Raw genomic sequence first — 19,098 nt, 5'->3', positions numbered from 1 at the left:
GGAGTTGTAGAGAGCGATGAGGTCTCCCCCAGCCTCCTTTTCTCCAGGCTAAACAACCCCAGCTCCCTCAGTCGCTCCTCGTAAGACTTGTTCTCCAGACCCTTCACCAGCTTCTCTGGACACGCTCTAACACCTTGATGCCCTTCTTGTAGTGAGGGGCCCAAAACTGAACACAGTGTTCGAGGTGCGGCCTCACCAGTGCCGAGTACAGGGGCACGATCACTTCCCTACTCCTGCTGGCCACACTATTGCTGATACAGGCCAGGATGCCATTGGCCTTCTTGGCCGCCTGGGCACACTGCCGGCTCATGTTCAGCCAGCTGTCGACCAACACCCCCAGGTCCTTCTCTGCCGGGCAGCTTTCCAGCCACTCTTCCCCAAGCCTGTAGCGCTGCATGGGGTTGTTGTGGCTGAAGTGCAGGACCCATAAACCTTCTGGTCCATCTCTGATCAAGACTGAACTGCACTGGTCCAGCATATGATTAATATTGGGGAAATGGGCTAAGGGGAAAGATCCATTACTGCCTATTGAGAACATTCCCTGAGAAGGCAAAATTTACCCCTTAGCCAGTTCCTGGGTTTCATCCGTAGGGCTGGCTGAGAGAAATGGAGACCAATATCTTATCTGTGCAAGAGGTGGTAAGAGTTTCTCATCCATTCTTTTAGGTAGATGATAGCCCAAATCATGTACAAGAGTAAATACTTTTATATTCAGAGGTGAGCTATCCTGAGGGAGGAAAACCAGTCACAAAAATACTAGTGATATTAAGTTTCTTGCCTTAGAAATGTGTCAAATTACACCGAATTGGATCCATCTGTTATACTTGTCTGAACCTCAAATGCGCATGTACACATGGGCATGCATACTTCCACAGCTTACTTTCTATTCCTTCTTCTGCTGTCCCACTGCAGATATATCTGGCTGATCTTTGCTGTCTTTTTCCTTATCATGTCAGTGACAGAAGTTGAATGCTGTCTTTACAATCAGTTTATCCTGAGTATATTATTCCAAGGACAAAGTATAAATATCTCCAGGAAGCGCACTTTAATTAAAAGGTTGTTGGCCAAGCAGAATTACCTCCTGGGTCAGAGCTTACAGGGACTGCTTTTCTCCTAATGAGAAGATAAAGGACACTTCTCCCTTCCTCTGCAGGATGTGCATGTCAGTATAAAAGTTTATCACAGCCGTACAGGGAATGATTATTAGAAGAGAGGAACACATAACCAAGTGTGTGAATTATTTTCAGAAACCAAGTCCTGCTCTCATAAGTGGTTTCTGATGGAAGAGTGTAGCAGTAACCTGCTGCTTGACTCAGACTGCGTTTCTTGGGCTACAGTAGTTCTTGACTATGTTCTTTCCAGGTTGCTTATGTTTTACTTTTCCAGTACTTAACTGAATTACCCAACTGAGCATTATGTGAAGGAAAAAAAAAAAAAGAATCTAGGGGTGAATCCTAATCTTGTGATCTGTGTTTGGGAACTGGTTCCCCAGCACAGTTAGCTTTGTCACGAGCACTGCTACCAATCCCTCCTGGCCTTTCACCTCTCCCCACTGGTCACCAGGACCACCCCTCAAATGCTTACTCTCATCATGGACATTTTCATCTGAACATGGAGGTATCACCAGTACTAGTTTATGGTTGTTCAATCATGGAAGAGGGAAAGTCTGTATTTTAAGAAAGAACATTTTCAGTAATTTCACAGGGCTGGTTTTTGGGGGCTTTTTTTGTTGTTTTGGGGTTTTTTGTTTGTTTGTTTTTAAATGCATTCTCCATGCACTTTAAAAATTGTCTGTAAGTGCCTTGGTCTCCTGTCAGGTCTTCTCACCTCTGTTAATGCAAGTTACTACATAACTGTGATTAAACACTTGATACCTCTTCTAATACTCCAAAGAAATTGCCTGAGGTTATTACCTGTGTTATAAACTAAAAATTAGAAAAGAAGGAAAAAAGACTTGCATTGCATCATGTGGGGATAGATTCCCTTTATCTGGAAAATACCAGCTCTTTCAAATACCCCCAAATCTCATTCTGTTAAGTAAATCAGATTCTGCATGTTCATTAGAATTCATAAATAATCCATATTTTAACTGGACTTTGCACAAGTTGGAAAGCTATCTCTAGTTCTTGGCTTCTTCTAAAATGAACATACTTAAAAGAAAAGCCAACAGATTTGCAACTAATAAGTCTCAGTGAATTATAAAGAGTTGGGATCCTCTGCATACATCTATGCATGCTACCATATATGGCGATGTTCTCAATACTAGCTGTTCCACAAAAATGTAATGATAACAAATTCAAAACAAATACCTTTTAGGGACTAGTGTGTCAATTGCAAATGAGATAATAAAAATCATTGTTTACATCTAAGCGAATACAGCCAGAGGAGTATCATGTACTAAACTAAAGGGACTACTTAATCAAGCACTTTGCTCTCTGGGGGTTCATCATTTTAGCCTGTTAGTGGCTTGAGGGGACTGTGAACTTTGGGAGTTCAGCAAATCAGTCCGTGCACAGCGTCTTGTTGCAAGCTGCAAAGCTTTGAGTGAAAGAGAAGGTGGGCTTGTTTTTAAACAAGTGCATTTTAGAAAAGATTTTTATTGAGACATATGTATTAGATCATAAGGGAAATCAGAAGGTTTGTCATTATATTTAAAATATCTCATATTGCTTCTTAATTATGCACACACACATGCTTCTCGCACATATCAGCATTTATATATGTGAGCATGCACACATACACACACACACACGTACACGTGTGTGAAAGAAGCAAGTGAAATTCTGGGATGACACTGAAGCTGCTTTCTATACTGCCATCTACTGTCTTCTTAATTTACTCACAGCATTTGTTAAAGTTAGAAGTTTGTTGCTCTATTTTCCCTTTAAAAAAAAGGCATGTCACGTTTGCAATTACTCGAATTCGTGTAGTTCAGTGAATTATCAGATTACTTTTGCTTAAACTTTATTCCCAGCATATTAAAAACACACATATGTAATGCTAAGGCATTTTTGTAAAAATGTTTCCATTTCTTCTGCTAATTTTTAAGCATTTTTCCTGTTTAAAGTACAAGTAACTGACAAGCTAATTATTTCATTTGGTTATACTTTCTTTAAGCAGCATGGGAAGTGCACCAAGTTCCTTTATTAGCACTGAAAATGTAGAAATACTTAAAGAAGATCAGCTGATCAGGCTACCAGGTTTCTTCCTTGCTGAATGCACATGTGATGCTTAATTGCAGCGGGTACCTGCCACCATCCAGCAGTGTGCAGCACCTTGCTCTGCAGCTGGCACCTTTAAGGCTTGATCCGGCAATAGCCGTGTTAGAAGTGACTAAGGAACGGGCTAGAACATCTGTGCACGCTTTCAAACGTTCATGGTCTCTAATGCATTTTAAACAGAACCCAATCAGTAATACACAAATCGGGATAAACCATTTAAGCGTGTCTGAGAGGTCTGTTCCTATTTCTAATCCGTACGCTATCTGCAGGTTAATTCACTGAATGTGTTTGCAAAGTAGTGCAACACTTAACTTGCCAAACTGCTCCATCCCAAAGCGTGGCCAGCCCCCAGCCCTGTCCCCAACAGGGATCTCCGGCCCCCGCGGTACTTACAGGCGTCCAATTAGGGGAGCAGAGAGTGAATTGGAGAGTCGGGAACCTGTACAGCCACCAGCCGGGACAGTCCAAGTCTTCGCCGCCTTTGCAGCCTCCCTATATAGAGGAGGAGAATCTTGTCAATGGGGAGGGGCCCTGGAAACCACGTCCTGCTGGAAAATCCTCTCGGTACCTGGGTTAAAAAAGACAGCCTGAGCCAAGGACCTCATTCCCAGCAGGGCCTAACCCTCTGCTGCTGCCCCTGCCCCGAACCACTCTTTAGGGAAGCAGGCTGGTTCTGGCTTTTGGAAAGGCATGAAAGGGGTGCCCCAACTTGAAATGGGTGCCCCTAACTCACAAGTTCAGAGGTTTTGCTTTTTCCTAGGATGAAACTGTTTGGCCGAGCAAACAGACCTTTAACTCTTTCCTGCCTTGGCAGCATCCTTGCCCTTTGTGGCCCCTTGCCTAGACGGACTAAGGGCAGATCACGGTCCCGCGTGGCACAGGAGGTTTCCCACCCACTGCCAGTGCGTTTTCTTGGAGCTAAGATAAGTCCCTGAGTTCACGGGTTGCTTGGGAGAGAAGGGTTATTCCTAACACAGCAGGGATGTGTGGGTGGAGGTTGCTCTGGGTCTCTGTGTGTTTATGTGACATCTGGAGCCTGGGGCTGGTTTAAGCCTCCTTTGCCCCTGGGGACAAGAGGGTCATTTCCCACCTCCCCAGTGGATTTGCCAAAGTTTCTCTTGCGATCCGGTGCGCAGCTCAGTTCCTGAGAAAGGACTGTAAATACTTTTTCATATATAAGAAATACCTCCCTCTGTCCATAAAAGGAAGAAGAGAAGTGATGAATAGCTGAGGGGGAACAGTCCCCGGGATGCAGTGGAAAGAACAGGAGGCAGGCACCGTGCACTGGGTGGGAGAGGAGGACAGGGTGCCTGGGAGCCAGACCTGCAGGGGTTAGGGAGTGATCTGGTCCTTGTCAAACCTCCCTCACATCCCCCAAACCTTCAGTCCCCAGATGTCCCCCCTTCTTCCCCCGCTAGTAGCCAACAGCCTTGTGCAGTAAGACCTGTGGATGGAGACATCCCAAAAAGGGAAAGCTAGGATCCTCTAGGAATTCCCATCAACGTGCCAAATACAAAATACCGAAACAACCCCCTCTCAGCAACAGGCTAAATATGGTGTATACCCAAAGGATCAGAGCACAGTCCTGGGTGAAATAATTTCTCTTGACATCAACAGTCCTTTCTTCTCTGGAAAATAAATCCTCCTGGGGAAGATGGATGAGGCTCATATTAGTCTCGGCATCCTAAAAAAATACCTATGAGGAGAGGCTGGGCTGAAAACCTCTGCTGCCACTCGGTCAAAGTGCCAGCATTTGCAGGTATGACAAACCTGTAGCCCCTTCTTCTAGCTCCGGCCAGCAGTGAACAAATTTAGGCAAAGAGGAGAGAGGGGAAGAGCATCAGGGTTTCTTCCCTGCAACATTTCCAAAATATCAGGTACAGACTCATGTTCAGGCCTTAGCTGGAGAAGACCAGATTTGCCAACACAGTCGCATGGTCCCAGCGGTTGCAGCCTGTCCTTCAAGGTCAGTGTCCACTGCCTCGCAAGGTGCGGGGCTGCCACGCAGCCATGCAAAGCCCTCCCAGGAGCTGAAAGGCAGCAGAGTCATATCAGACTCGTGCACGTGTGACTGTGTTGGAGCAAAGCCAGGGAAAATGATCCCCAGGACATAAATCCAAGAAACTCACCCTTGTTAGTAGGAAGTTCCTCACTGGGTAGTTCACTTTTTTTTTTTTTGCCCCCCAGGTTCTTGGTTGCAAACTTAGCTTTTAAATAGGAACATAACAAATATAAAATAATGAAATGCAAGGGGATCCTCTGAAAAGTATGATCATTTTAACATTCATCAAAGTTATCCTAAGAAGTTCCTTTTAAACCCATGCAGCTGTTTCACAAAACAAGGCACATTTTAATAGTAGCTTAAAAAGGAGTGGAAATTATTCCGGCTGGTTTGCAAACCGCTGCATGTGCACATGGAGGCTTGCTGCCTGAGTACTGTATTTAACAGAGGCAGTGGTGGAGGGTGATATATGATGTGACATTAAACGGAGCTGGAAAGTCTAAAAAATATTACTGCTGGGACTGAAACAGTTGCACTCTCGAGCCATGTGGGGTAGGAACTGATAAGCGTAAGCGTGGCTTCCAACCTTCACTTAGAAGTTAACGTAAGAATATACTAATATAATAGCCTGGTTGGACTCGAGTGCACCCTCAGCCAGTTTGCAGATGACACTAAGCTGAGTGGTGTGGTCGACATGCCAGAGGGACGGGATGCCATCCAGAGGGACCTGGACGAGCTCGAGAAGTGGGCCTGTGTGAACCTCATGAGGTTTAACAAGGCCAAGTGCAAGGTCCTGCACCTGGGTCGGGGCAACCCCTGGTATCAATACAGGCTGGGGGATGAAGGGCTTGAGAGCAGCCCTGCCGAGAAGGACTCGGGGGGACTGGTGGATGAAAAGCTGGACATGAGCCAGCAATGTGCGCTCGCAGCCCAGAAGGCCAATTGTGTCCTTGGCTGCATCAAAAGCAGCGTGGCCAGCAGGTCAAGGGAGGGGATTTGCCCCTCTACCCTGCTCTGGTGAGACCCCACCTGCAGTACTGCGTCCAGCTCTGGAGCCCTCAGCATAAGAAAGACACGGACCTGTTGGAGCAGGTCCAGAGGAGGGCCACAAAAATGATCAGGGGGATGGAACACCTCTCCTATGAAGAAAGGCTGAGAGAGTTGGGGTTGTTCAGCCTGGAGAAGAGAAGGCTTTGGGGAGACCTTATTGCAGCCTATCAGTACTTAAAGGGGGCTTATAAAAAAGATGGCGGCAAACTTTTTAGCAGGGCCTGTTGCGACAGGACAAGGGGGAATGGCTTTAAACTAAAGGGGGGTAGATTTAGACTAGATCTAAGGAAGAAATGTTTTACGCTGAGGGTGGTGAAACACTGGCCCAGGTTGCCCAGAGAGGTGGTGGATGCCCCATCCCTGGAAACATTCCAGGTCAGGTTGGACGGGGCTCTGAGCAACCTGATGTAGTTGAAGCTGTCCCTGCCCATGGCAGGGGGGTTGGACTAGATGACCCTTAGAGGTCCCTTCCAACCCAAACCATTCTATGATTCTGTGACTTTCCTAAATGTGGTATTTTTTTAAACCAAAGTTGCCTCAAAATTAAAGCTGTGGATTCCCAGTGGACGATGCCTTTGTGACAACAAATAAGCTTTATCCCCCCCCCCGATTTGATTATTTATTTTAATTACTTTTCTAGAAAAAATTGAGCAGCCTGCCCTTAAAATATCTCCTTGCTGAATTTGCACTGTAAATATTGCAGTTGGGGGGGGGGAGGGGGGCGGCAGAGAAAGAGGACTCAAGAAGGAAAGAAATTAACTTTCAGCTGCCTTACCATGCTGTAACCTGAATACAATGGAGGGGAAAAAGAAAAGCATGGATTGTGATGTTAGTTTGTTAAATAATGTGTGTCAGGTAAGCAATTTTTTTTTAATTTAAAATATTTTTACCTAAGTTTACCAACCATGTTTCTCTAAGCTGACATATGTAATTGGAACTGACAAGCGTACCGGTGGGTTACCACCTGTGTTGAGCTGTGCTTTTGCAACAGGAGGGACAGTCTGCGTCCAGACTAGAACAATTAATCATGAGAGTAGTCTGATGGGGTAAAATAGTCACCAACTGCTTAATGTTAAGCTTTGTGCTTAATGCTGGCTGCAGGTCAAGTGAAGTATGTGAAGCACACAGGTCAGTTCTGAATCAGTTGGACACCAGCTGCTACTGAAAGGATGTCTTTGCAAGTGTGAACAAATATGTTGGGGTTTCTTTTCCTAAACATAATCACCCAATGATAATAACTCCTCCGGAAAACTGATCAACTGACACTGAGATTCAGCTTAATACAAAGGGCGATCAGTAAGGAAAGCGTAACGGACTCCTTAGAGCGTGTTGATAAAGCTTAGAAAAAAAATTTCCCCTGTGCATGACAGAAACTAATACCCCTGGAACGGCACTGATGCTGTGGAGTCTATAAACATAGTTTCCTGTGATTCTAGGGGAGAGCAAAATTTGGTTTTAAAGATTTATTTTTTTTTTTTTTTTTAAACCTGTGGGTTAAGTTCTTCCAAAGTGCTTTCCAGATCTGATATCCACAGCAAACTTCACTGGCTCCATGTCACCTTCACTTCTGATATCACGCTTAAGACAAAGAACAGCCTCTTTTAACGTAATTCCCTCCGTAACAGCCTCAGTTGCAGTGTTCTATCATCTCCAATAATATTCAGAAATGCATTTTGCTCATTAAACCCCCCCGACTTCTACGTGCTTGTATCTTTTTTCATTTTCTGATGTCAGTAGAAAGAATATGGGCAGTTAATGCAAGACATCACAGTCTGTAATTAAGCTAGACGGAGCTTCTCAAATTATTTGAGAAAATTATTTTTGTGCAGGCTCACCTAGGTGGCAATTTTGTCTAAAACCTGAACCTGTGACTCTAGGATTGTGAATTATTTTCATCTAAATACTGACCTTGCTTAGCTTAAACTTTTAAGGAATGACTTTTTGGAAAGTGCAGCCATATTGTACAGGCTTTGCGATTCCTCTTCATCCATTAACAAGTAAGGCAGCCTGACATTCATAGGACTCGCTACATGTCTGATTCTTGCAAGATGCTCTCATATTTCATATACTGTCAGGATAAATGCTAGACCATTAATAATGTGATTAGACCAGTATATTTTCATACACATATTTCAAAGCTTTGTTGTACAAATAAATATTGCTGGAAATACACTTTAATTTGATTTTAATTTGCTTGTACAATGAGTATACTTTGAAAGAAGAGATTGTTCCAAAACCCCAGATCTGTACTGTGAGGGTATTAGAGAATGAGGTGAAATGCATGTTGCACCGAGAGCAAACGGGCCAGCTCCCACCCACCGTCGCAGCGCAGGATCCTGACAATGGGCTGAAGCTGCAATCCCCAAAGAAAATAGTCCCGAGATTCCCTCTATCTTAAAGGGATTTCTTCTCTGATTTCAGATATACACCTTTACCTCAAAGCTCAGTGAAGGACACCTGTGTAACCGCCTCTGCTTTCGTGGCTGTGGAGACCATGAGCCTGCTGAGCTGCGTGCTTGGGAAAGGGCAAGTACCAAACATCCCTTTGCCTTCTTCACCCTGAACAAAAATTGTATTTCATTTCTACCACTAAAAATCCATTTCCCAGGGAGCTCCATGGCACCTGGGCAGCTTCTGTATGATCTATGGTGGGAAGACAGAAAGCAGACGCAATGGCTTTGGTTACACTGGAAGATTTGCGTAGCATAGGAGGTTAGAGCTTCTGTGTTTCACAGAGCCTTTTTCCTTGCCCTTGAAAAGACAATTCAGATTCCAAATATATGGAACAATTTGACCCACTGGTTTATGGAGAAACAGGGGTCTAGCATTTAACCTCTGGAAAACCAAAGTTAAAAATTCAGGCATTTCTGTGGCCAGAGCACTCATATCTGCATTGTTCAAAAGTTCATTTTTGCAGCTTTCCATAGAGGCACTTTCAGCTCATTCCAAAATGAAGGTAATTTGCAAATAACAGCTTAGAAGACTATTTGTCTACTATATTTTTAGACAGAGAAATTGAGAGAGATTAGTGATTGTGAATACTTGCATTAATGTGGCAGGAAAGACCCCAGTAACGAGGCAGAATCCCATGGTGGTAGTTTTTCCATGGATGGCTCTTCAGCCCCGTAGTTGAACCTGACAGTGGTGTTAGCACTGAGCAAACAGTGAGGGCATACAGATAAATTCGCTCGCTTGACCCAACGGTCAATTATAATTATGCAAAGCTACAAAAGACTTAAAGATGGATTTGATTTGAGGTATATTTGCAAACACATGTTCTCCCCTCTTGGAAATGGTCCTGAGAAACTTCTAAATCAGCAAATGGGGAGCTGGCAGCATTGCCAGTCACACGATGGGATGAACTCACTGCTGAGGCTTCAAATGGATAAATGCCACTTCTCCTTTCAACCCATAACTGTTCTCTGCTATTTCACATTAGAGTGGAGGCTAGGCTGCTTATCAAAATAGAAAATAATACCTGTAATGCTAACTGGGTCGAATCAAGATAGAGGCAAAACTTTGCAGTCTGTACAACTCGGGGTCCTTTCACTTAAATTCTCAAACTGCATGTTCTCTTCCTCTCTTTTTTCCCCCTTTATTGTACCATTTATCCAACAATTAAGATTTTTAAGAATGCAACCCTAAAAATTTATTTACACAAAACTTCTCTCAGTACCACTGGAAACATTAACATCTATACATTCTGTTAAATGAGTAGAGAAAAATAGCTAACCTGTTATTTTTGATGTACCCCTGTGTTTGGCTTTTAAAATAAATTACCATTTCAAAACATGTAAACACCTCAGCTAAAAAAAGTTCTGGGAATCAGTAATCTACTATCAACTTTATTTTTAGCTTTGCCTGACTGAGTTTCATCTTGTTTGGGGAAAAAAAACAGAAATTCCTCCCCTCCCATATACTCAGTGTTACACCGTACAATTTATAGCAACTCCAGATGGAAAAAACTTACCCTCATTTGTTTGCTGGCATGAAGATAAATATAGTCCTCATTTCCGGAGAATGAAAACCAACTATTCCTTTAAAGCACTTTAATTTTCTATTCAAATCTGTTTTCCCGTACTTATCCAAAGTAGCAGCTTCTTCTTTTTAAAGAAGAATGATTAAAATGCTTAGTTTGAATGCATTCAAAATACCACACAGAATAAAACTGAAAAATTTTATTCAGAAACACAGGAAAGACACACAAAGTCATAAGATAATAAGGAAAGTGCAGAAACGGTAAGTTATCTGATAAATTTTTATAAAGTAAAACCAGTATTTTTAAGCCCAATTCTAGACACAGGCTTCACTAATCTGATTTCATGTATAGTTCTCTTCTATCAGCACTGGAGGAAGAGAGCCTTTGCTAACATTTTTTTCACTGACAGTAAGTACAACCCCGTCATCCTGTCTCATGGGTAGATCTAACAAGCTGAAATGGTCCCGCTGGACGTAGTGGGGAAATTTATGCAAAGAAGAATTTCCTAAATTAACTCTTGCAGAACTTTACGTGAGAAATTAGCATACGAAAGATATCATCTGTTAATACTTTGTAAAACAAGGGGCTCTTCGATGCTCATGCCAGCCATCCTTCCTGGTTCTGGAATTCTATCTGAAAATGAAACAGACACATAAATATGTCTGGAGATATCTGGAGATGTCCGGATATCCAGAGATGTCTGGAGATATGTCTCACATCTGGAGATCCAAAGGTGTAAGTGTTACTTTCTACTATTATCAACTTTGATACAGAATATCGTCGTAGGAAACTTGGGCAATTTTACAAATATATTTTTCCATGCAACTGTATGAGATAAGAGCTCTGCATTACTAAAGATTGGATTTCAGACAACTTCAACTCAGCTACAGTGGATGAACTAACAGAAACACCAGATTCCACACGTCGTATCAGGATTCCCAGTCTATGTAACAGTTTATTGGAATATTCATTCAACTAAACAAGCAAGATAATTTCTAATATGAAAAGCAAGTTAGATGTTAAAATATGAGACTTGGAGGGTTGAGTTTATGAATGGACTTGATTACCTTAATATGCAGCCTAATTAAAATAGCTAGTTAGTGTTTTAAACCCACTGTCTTTAAGTCTCCACTAACATATTCCATAAACACATGCAGAAAGTAATTTCAGACTACGGTTACTTAAAGGTTAAAAGCCTTAAAACTGTTGCATTTTTGTTTGGTTCAAAAAGCAGTGTGCTGTCATGTCTTATGATTAATCCTGAGTTTTGTAACTAACTCTAATCAATTAAATCCCCATGTGAAATTATACTGGAGTCAACAGGGCAGGGTGACCCTGCACAGAGTCAATTTCAGAACTGAGGTACAAATTTATACTTCAAAACCAATTCTTCTATACACTGAATTTGTTTTTAAAAATGGAGAAATTTCTCACAGGAATAATTATTTTCTAACAAAGAGATCATTTATAGCAGTTTTGGTATTGAGATTTTATTTCTTCAGCCCCCCCTTCTGGCAGAAGGGAAACAACATTGTCTCAATGAATTAACTGTTAAGACAAGGTGTTTAGTACTTCTCTCACACTTTTTAGATATCAGTAATATCTCAGGCCTCACATTTTTCAAATTTTTGGATACAAAAGAAATAGTTGATAGTACTAACACAATTGTACTAAATTCTCACAGGGGAAAGTGAAGTAACATGCCAAGCAAACTCTTTGAAGGAAAAAACTGGACCAATGATCCCTTTCATTCTGTAGCTTAGGCAGTATGAACTGTAACCGGTCAAAAAGCAGACCAGAAAGGGAAAGTAAGAGTTAGCAGTGTTATACTATAGAGCAATGAACTTGGAGCTTAAGATTCTGCAGTCAATGGGATATGAATTATGTCCTCAGAAAAGGTTTATGCCCATATACAAAACTGACAGCTAAAGAGTTAAGAACTTTCTATAGAAATTAGGTAAGTTAGAACAGATGAGAAACAAAGAGATACGCCCACTATTTAACATACTTTACTGAGAATTTAGGTTAAATTCTTGTATTAAATTGCCAATGTAGTAAGACTGTCTCTAGCTGACCCACACCAGATTTGTAATAGTGTAAGGGAGTACAATTGGGCCAGTTTAACTTCTAGGAAAATGGTAAAGCAATTTGGGGGATGACCTTTCTGATACTGAGAATTGGGCTATTAGTATTTTCTGGTCCTTAAGAGAATAAAGTTAAACAATTAGGTTTTTTTCCCCTTCCCTCTAGTAACTGACAAGTAGCTACAGCTACCACAAGGTGACAGGAGCTTCACAGTACCTTGCACTGTTGAGAAATTATATAAATTTGGCTGTCTGCAATTTTTAAATATGTCTGCTTTATAAATAAAATACATTCCCATATAAGAGAGAAAGTTCTACTACTGACACATTTGAAGGCCAGTCAAGCACTTCCGAGGGCAATCAGGTTTGTATGCCGTATATGCTGTCCCATTAGCATACCGGCAGAGAGAAGCAGGCCTAAGAGCTGGTGTAAGTTGGTCACTTATTTAAACAAAGGCACATATATGGGTTGTTTTAGAAGTCACGGGTGGTTCTTTCTTGAGTGGGATATAGTAGGACCTTTCTTAAATGAATACATGAGCAACGGGTACGGTCAGGTCACACAGCTTAATGGTATTCTTAAGGTATAAACAACACTCTGCTAAAGAATTTTTCTTAGCAGAGGTGTCAGCTCAAAGCATTCCTTGCACAGAGAAGGAGGTACACTGTGTCCATCTGAGTGTTTATGCTGCTATAAGCATATGTATCATATAGAAAATCTAGTCACAAATAAAACTTCTGCAAAAATGATCCCATACCCACACCCACCTTTTTGATTTCTCTCAGTAGGTGGTTTGCCAAGGTTCTGCTTTGGATAATTCAGCAAAGACACTTTTGGAAAGGCATTCTGCGTATTTTCTTCTTTACCACCATGTAAGAAATGAGAGATAATTCCGTACAAGAGAGGTCTGCTTAAGAGAGAAATGACAAAAGCATCTATGAAATATTGAGCATTTAAAAACCACCCTTTCCTCAAAACTTTCGAGACTTTAGTGTTTACTTCTAGAATATGTACAGGTATCTTTACAGTAATTATTTAAAATACTTATGCCAAGTGTCGTTATATAAATAAGCACAGACCTAAGCCCACCCTGAACACCAACACTCTCCTAAAAAGCTCACACTAAGAGATACTCTTAGCTAAGCTCCAGATCCCCTGTAGGTGAAGAACCGGAGCACGGTTAGCACAAGAACACAGATCCACATTCTCACTTGTGCAGTAGGAAGGATCAGACTTTGGTGGGCTGCACATCCCAAACTTGATTCTTCCTAAGCACCTGACAGATTCTGACAGCGCAAGCTACAGAGAACACTGAACGTGTTTAAACCTGCTTCAGTACCTTAGCTCATTAATGCAGTCGTATCAGAACACTGTGAATTTATACCTAATCTCAGAGTACAATACTCTTTTTATTGCTCTACAAAGCAACTCGCTGACATGCAAAGAGCGTATCTGTTTTCTGCTTCTGACTGTAGGGAAGACTGTACCGGTAAAAGACTTGTGTTTTGGTGTGCAAATATGCTATCTGGAGAATGCTATAGAGTTGGCAGAATTAAATGTTAGTTTTGAGTATGTTTGAAAATGGCCCCATGTTTGACATTGTGAGTTTGAATCCAGCATGTCAGAGCAGCCCTGTGATCTAGCCACATTTCAATTGGTGAGAACATTTATATGTGATATATAATAACACTAAAAAGAAAAATATATGCAGAACAGAATATACTGTGCATTCCAAAATCACTTCTTACACTGATTTTCCATTTGTGTCTTCGACTATGTTCAGCTCTTTGGCAAGAAACTGTCTATCCAAGGGCACTTCAGGCTGGCCAGATTCTGGAAGAGAGATTTCCCCAAAATTCTTAAGACTGTTAAGAAAAACATCACCAATTAACTTTTAAAGACTGCTCAGGGGACTTCAAAAGAGAATGAGAGCACACAGCTCCCTTTTAGACTATTAGTATCTAACAGTATATTGTAATTCCAGGGAACTCACTTAAACATTAGTGCTTCATACTCATATAATTTACAATAGCATATTACAATTTTTATCTTTACTCTAAAGGAATCTAAGAAAAATATTAAAGAAGTCTTACAATATAAAGATAAATTAATCTGGCAAACAACTCTCTCTCTAAAGAAGTACTATTATCAAACAGATTCCATACATTAACTACCATATAGACTGCCTCCATTCCCTCTTCTCAAGATGAATCTTTGTGTCTGTAATTTTAACAGAGTGAAATATACCAAATTATTAAATAGCAAATGTAATTACTGTACCTAAGCACAACTACAGAAATTCAAATTTCAAATACAAGTTAGCAATAGCTGCAAAAATAAGTAAGTGCTGTACCATATAAATTACGGCTACCATTTAGATGTTGTAGTCTGAACAGCTCTCAAATACTGGTATTTTAGCACAGCCAGTAACAGTAATACTTAACTGCAGTTGTTAAAAAATATGGACCTTCTTCATATTCTTTTTTGTTATTTAAGCTAAGGACATCTATGTTTCTGATACAGTCTACGTGCATGAATTGCCAGAACTGCTGTAATTATGTACGTATTACTTTAGTTGAAATTATTCCTCAAAGAAACTTTGTTCATTTGTAGGATTTCTATCTTTTTATTTTACCCAAATGCCAATGAGAAAAAAAAATGTGATATATGCTTTAAAAATATTGTTAGCCATCGTTCCAAAACAAAAGCAGATATTTCAAGAAAGGTATTTTGATTTTGCAGGCTGCTAGCAAGTTTTCTTGCTCTTGCATCCACTGCTCTGTCCAAGCATTTACCTCAAGGATAAGGAGCAAAGGGTAAGTTTTCTTGAAAACTAATGGTATGATTTGGCTTAATGCTGCAAGTAAAGCTGTGGAGAGAGTGTTCCTATCTTATTTATTTCCAAGGGAAGACAAGATTGTGCAGCTTGGTCCCACTTATTGATTTCATGGCACCAGTGGAATTACTCAACCAAACAGTAAATGTCTATTAATACAGTGATGACAACAAAAATTCAGCCCCAATACCTGCAGTTAAAACAGATGCTGCATATTTATATTTGTTATATTCCAGGTATTCACGAATTAGTTCGTTGATTAAGAGATTTTCATGAGACAGTGGTGGCCGTGGTTCACTTTGGTCATCCAGTGCATTAAAAACTTCAGCTCTGATCCTTGCTTTTATTTGTCCAAGAGCACCTCTTTTTTCCAGTGTGTCCTTTAAAACTGTTACCATAAAAAGATCTGTTAATATAAAGCCAAACGTATTCAAGCAGCATTTATCATCCACAATATAAACGTAATTTCGGCGTATTCACAGTGAAATAAAGATAAGATATCCGCACCTGTGCCTATGTCAGTAGGTAACAACAGTAGGAACGTTACAGATAAAAATTAAGCCTTCAAAGAAGTCACAATTGTATTTTCTTTAGTAGTAAACATACGTCCTAGCAATTTCAGAAGTGGGATGTTACTGGACCAAGATGTTTTTAACGAGTGAGAACCAGACCAAGATAAATGACTAGGGCAGAGTGCGTGTGGAGGCTTAGGGACGTTTCTCCTGCGGCTCCCCAACGGGCTGTGTGAGGAGCCGGCGGCCCCCATTAGCGCCCGGGGCGACTACGAGACCCATCCGGCCGCCGGGTGCATGAGGAAAGTCCGGCTGCCTGCCCTTTCGGTGGTCTGAGGTGCCTCCGCCGCCCCCCGGGGCTCCCCACCCTCTCCGGCACCCCTCCACCCCCACCACCTGCTTTGAGCTCCGCTACCGTCGCCATCGCCCAACTGCCGCGCCAAGGACCCGGATGAGACGGCTCGGCGGCGGCAAGCGGCCACTGCGCAGGCGCAGTGCTGGGAGGCGGGAGAGGGCGCCTGCCGGCCCCGCCTCCCGGCGCGCGCCAGCCAATCGGACAGCGCCGGCGGGCGGTGCGTGCGGTTCGAGCGGGGGACGGCGCGCTCCCTGCGGCTCGCGGGCGGGGTCGCGCGCCGCCGGAGGCCGCGCGCTCCCTGAGGCGGGGCGGGGCGAGGCGGGGCCGGGGGGCCGGGGGACTGGGGTGCCCCCGCGGTCCCGCCGCGCAGGGAGCGGCTTCCCAGCCCGAGGGTGATCCCCTGCGGTGCCGGCATGTCCGCTGGCAAGGTCAAGCCCGGATAAAATAATTGGCAGTGCCTCCGTGGTGTATATGGAGTTACCGTTAGGTATCCTGCCCGTGCCTGCCCGTAGTTCAGTCCTGTCAGCTGGGGTGGGGGGGCAACGGACGGCGTTTCAGGGTTCCTGTACTTTTCCCCCTTTGTAATTTTAAAGGTTGTCAATGTGCTTTATTTGGGGGGGGAGAAAATAATGAAAAAAGGAAACGTGGAGAATGAGTGAGAGTTTCTCCCTGATGTGTAGCAGAGTTTTGTACTGAGTCCCTGAAAGACGAACTCTCTAATTAAAAGGACTCGCCAAGGATGAGCTTTTCATTAAAAGGACTTCCCAAAATGTAACTTTACTGGGTGTTTTGCAAGTCGGTGAGGATCCCTGGTGTGTCTGGAGGCACGTGTGTGTGCTTCATGTTGCTGGGGTGAGTCAACAGTGTTTATTTTGTGGATGTATCAAGTATTTCCCAAAGGAAATGCAGCCAGTGAGGATGAACAAACTGGATTTGTCATGGTCTAGATGGAGCAGCCTGCTTGGGCTTGAAGGAAAATGTGAGTCGTCTTAAGCCGTAAACCCTTATGGCCTTGAAATGTGGGTGGGTTTGTTGGACTTTTTTTGTTTGTTTTTTTACATTTTCTCCCAAAGCAAATTTTTATATTGTGAGCTTCCAAAGAATCTCTGGCAGGGGGCAATAAATAAAATTCAAGAAAAAATAAGTCTTTAGAAGTAATGGTGAAGTTAATCTGTTCCTTTAACATAGCAGTAACTTTCAGTGAGTCAGCAGCAGTTAGGTGCCTCTGTCTGTCCTAAGTCTGCTGCCCAGAATCTAGTGCAACTCCGGTGATGAATGACCGCTTACCTTTAACATGCGTGGTGTTTTCACAGTCAAAACATTTTTCTCTGCATCCTTCCAAATTTTTCCATGGTGTTGTGGGTCACTGTTCTATTATACCTAATTTCCAGTTGATAAGTTGTTGCTGTTTTCCACCCTGTATTTCCTATCCAGGTTTAATTTGTATCCTACAAAGCAAAGTTCAGAGTCCAAAATAGAATTTTTTTTTTTTTTTTTCTGATTGCAAGAAAATGCCTTTTTAAATAACATTGCAGTTTCTATTTTATGTATTAACCTGTGTTTTGCAAGATGCTGTTATAACAATGGTGTTTGAAATCCACATTCAGTGACTTTCTGGTACTCTGAGATCGTGGTTCTGTATCTCTTTGCAGGTTTGGGCTTGTGTCAGTTCTGGTTTTTCTCCTCCACAAGAAATATTTTGAGTCTGTTACATTTTGCTTCTGAACTCTTCTGCTTCCCCTCACATTAATTATTTACTCTGCATTTTGACTGCACTTTGGTTTACATCTTTGTTGTTGTTGCTGCCCTTGCTTAGAGTTTCTAAGGGAAGGAGATGGAATTAATTGGAAGGGAACTAATTTGAGGTGCAGATCCAAGTATCTTTATTTGATGAGAAACATCATTAACCTGGTGCATGACCACTGGTACAGAGACAGTTTGAGGCCGAAAAAAAATTATTATATTGAAGTAAATGGAAAGTTTGAATCCTGAAAGCGTAACTTAAGTTTTATTAGTCTTTTAGCATACAATAGTATCTGGAGAAAAACGTGTAGGTAAAAATTTATTTTTCTTGACCCTCCTCACTTCATGCTTATTTGCTGTCTTCTTGTTTGGAACAATCCCTGCATATGATCTCTATATCCTAAATAATTTTCTGCTGTATCATTTCAACTATAAGTTTATATTCTATTATTGCACACAGAATATGTGTAGAAGTGCAAGCTCTTAGAGGTTGTGTAAGCTATTTAGCATTTTTTCTGGTTTACTATTTTATTAATAGTGCTATTAAAAAAGAAAAGCTCTTCCAACTTAACTAGGGATAGCTTGTATTAATTGTCAGCGCTATTATCATTTATATGCGCTGCAGAGCAGCCAGGAGGAAAAAAGTATTCCTTACAGCTGAGGGGGCAGTAGGATAACAGACGTCGGAGACTGTGATGTAACTTTGTCAACAGGAGTCGTAGTGAGCGTTGAGACATCAAAAGACAACCCACCAAGGTATTTAATATGATTTTAAGATGAATGTAGAGAGTGCACAAAACAGGACAGAAATATTGTTAATAAAAATAAGGGGAATCAGACTTCAACATTTAGCTGTTCTCTTGCAACACTATAAAGATTTTAACATGGTACGAACTAAGGTATGGGTTGAACTGACACAAACTTGTATAGCTTCCGACACCCAGTTTGTTTGATCTTTCTGTGATGATTCTGCTCAATTCATCAAGGCATGCATGACCTCGGTGTGGGCTGAACTCTGCTGCTGCTGCTCCTCGACTTGACACCCTGGGAGTGGGAGAGCCGGGGGGACAGACCAGAAACACCGCAGTGGGATGGGCAGTCTGGCCACAGCGGGCCACCAGCACAGCTCTGGAACTGCAGTGAAGGCGTGCAGGTGAGCAAAGCAGCAATCTGTGATACGTTTCTTGTATGTGTGATGCTTGCTTTTTAGTTATACATTAGACAAACGAGACCCGTCTCTCTTCTAACAACTCTGTCTGTTACTGTAATTGCTCTGGATGCAAAAGAACATTTTAAATTGAGTTTTTTTATGTAA

At 42.0% G+C, this 19,098-nt stretch overlaps 2 protein-coding genes across 6 annotated transcripts in view; both read right to left on the bottom strand.

Annotated features, from left to right (window-relative positions):
- The window catches only part of MYH11 (myosin heavy chain 11), a 64,379-nt gene extending 60,692 nt beyond the window's left edge, over window positions 1-3,687 (bottom strand). For all 3 annotated transcript variants that reach the window (XM_076351206.1, XM_076351207.1, XM_076351208.1), the window contains exon 1: window positions 3,615-3,687. The gene's annotated coding sequence lies outside the window, so the exon portion shown is untranslated. The remainder of the gene's footprint in view (window positions 1-3,614) is intronic.
- A 6,749-nt stretch (window positions 3,688-10,436) lies between these two features.
- Window positions 10,437-16,153, bottom strand: CEP20 (centrosomal protein 20). Of its 3 annotated transcripts, none has more exons than XM_076350723.1 (5): window positions 16,082-16,153; window positions 15,364-15,561; window positions 14,086-14,170; window positions 13,105-13,247; window positions 10,437-10,885 (listed from the first exon to the last, which is right to left on the bottom strand). In XM_076350723.1, exons 1-5 carry the CDS (start codon window positions 16,107-16,109, stop codon window positions 10,809-10,811), a joined length of 531 nt encoding a protein of 176 aa, XP_076206838.1. In that variant the 5' UTR covers window positions 16,110-16,153; the 3' UTR covers window positions 10,437-10,808. The 3 variants fall into 3 exon arrangements, with proteins under 3 accessions (XP_076206838.1, XP_076206839.1, XP_076206840.1); XM_076350724.1 differs by having other exon boundaries at window positions 13,105-13,244; XM_076350725.1 differs by lacking the exons at window positions 10,437-10,885; window positions 13,105-13,247 and having other exon boundaries at window positions 14,082-14,170.
- Between the last annotated feature and the right edge of the window lie 2,945 nt (window positions 16,154-19,098).

Source organism: Aptenodytes patagonicus, chromosome 13 (genome assembly GCF_965638725.1).
Source record: "Aptenodytes patagonicus chromosome 13, bAptPat1.pri.cur, whole genome shotgun sequence".
NCBI lineage: Eukaryota > Metazoa > Chordata > Aves > Sphenisciformes > Spheniscidae > Aptenodytes > Aptenodytes patagonicus.
The sequence above is the reverse complement of the archived record's forward strand: the minus strand, read 5'-3'. Positions and strand labels throughout refer to the sequence as shown.

Bases quoted from the DNA above. Each gene is read 5' to 3' on its own strand.
- CEP20 (XM_076350723.1), bottom strand. From the start codon at position 16,109: ATGGCGACGGTAGCGGAGCTCAAAGCAG. The intron at 14,171-15,363 runs GTATTGGGGCTG...TCTCTCTTCCAG, and splicing joins AGCATCTGTTTTAACTGCAG to AATCTGGCCAGCCTGAAGTG. The intron at 13,248-14,085 runs GTAAGAAGTGAT...TTCTCTCTTAAG, and splicing joins GACACAAATGGAAAATCAGT to CAGACCTCTCTTGTACGGAA.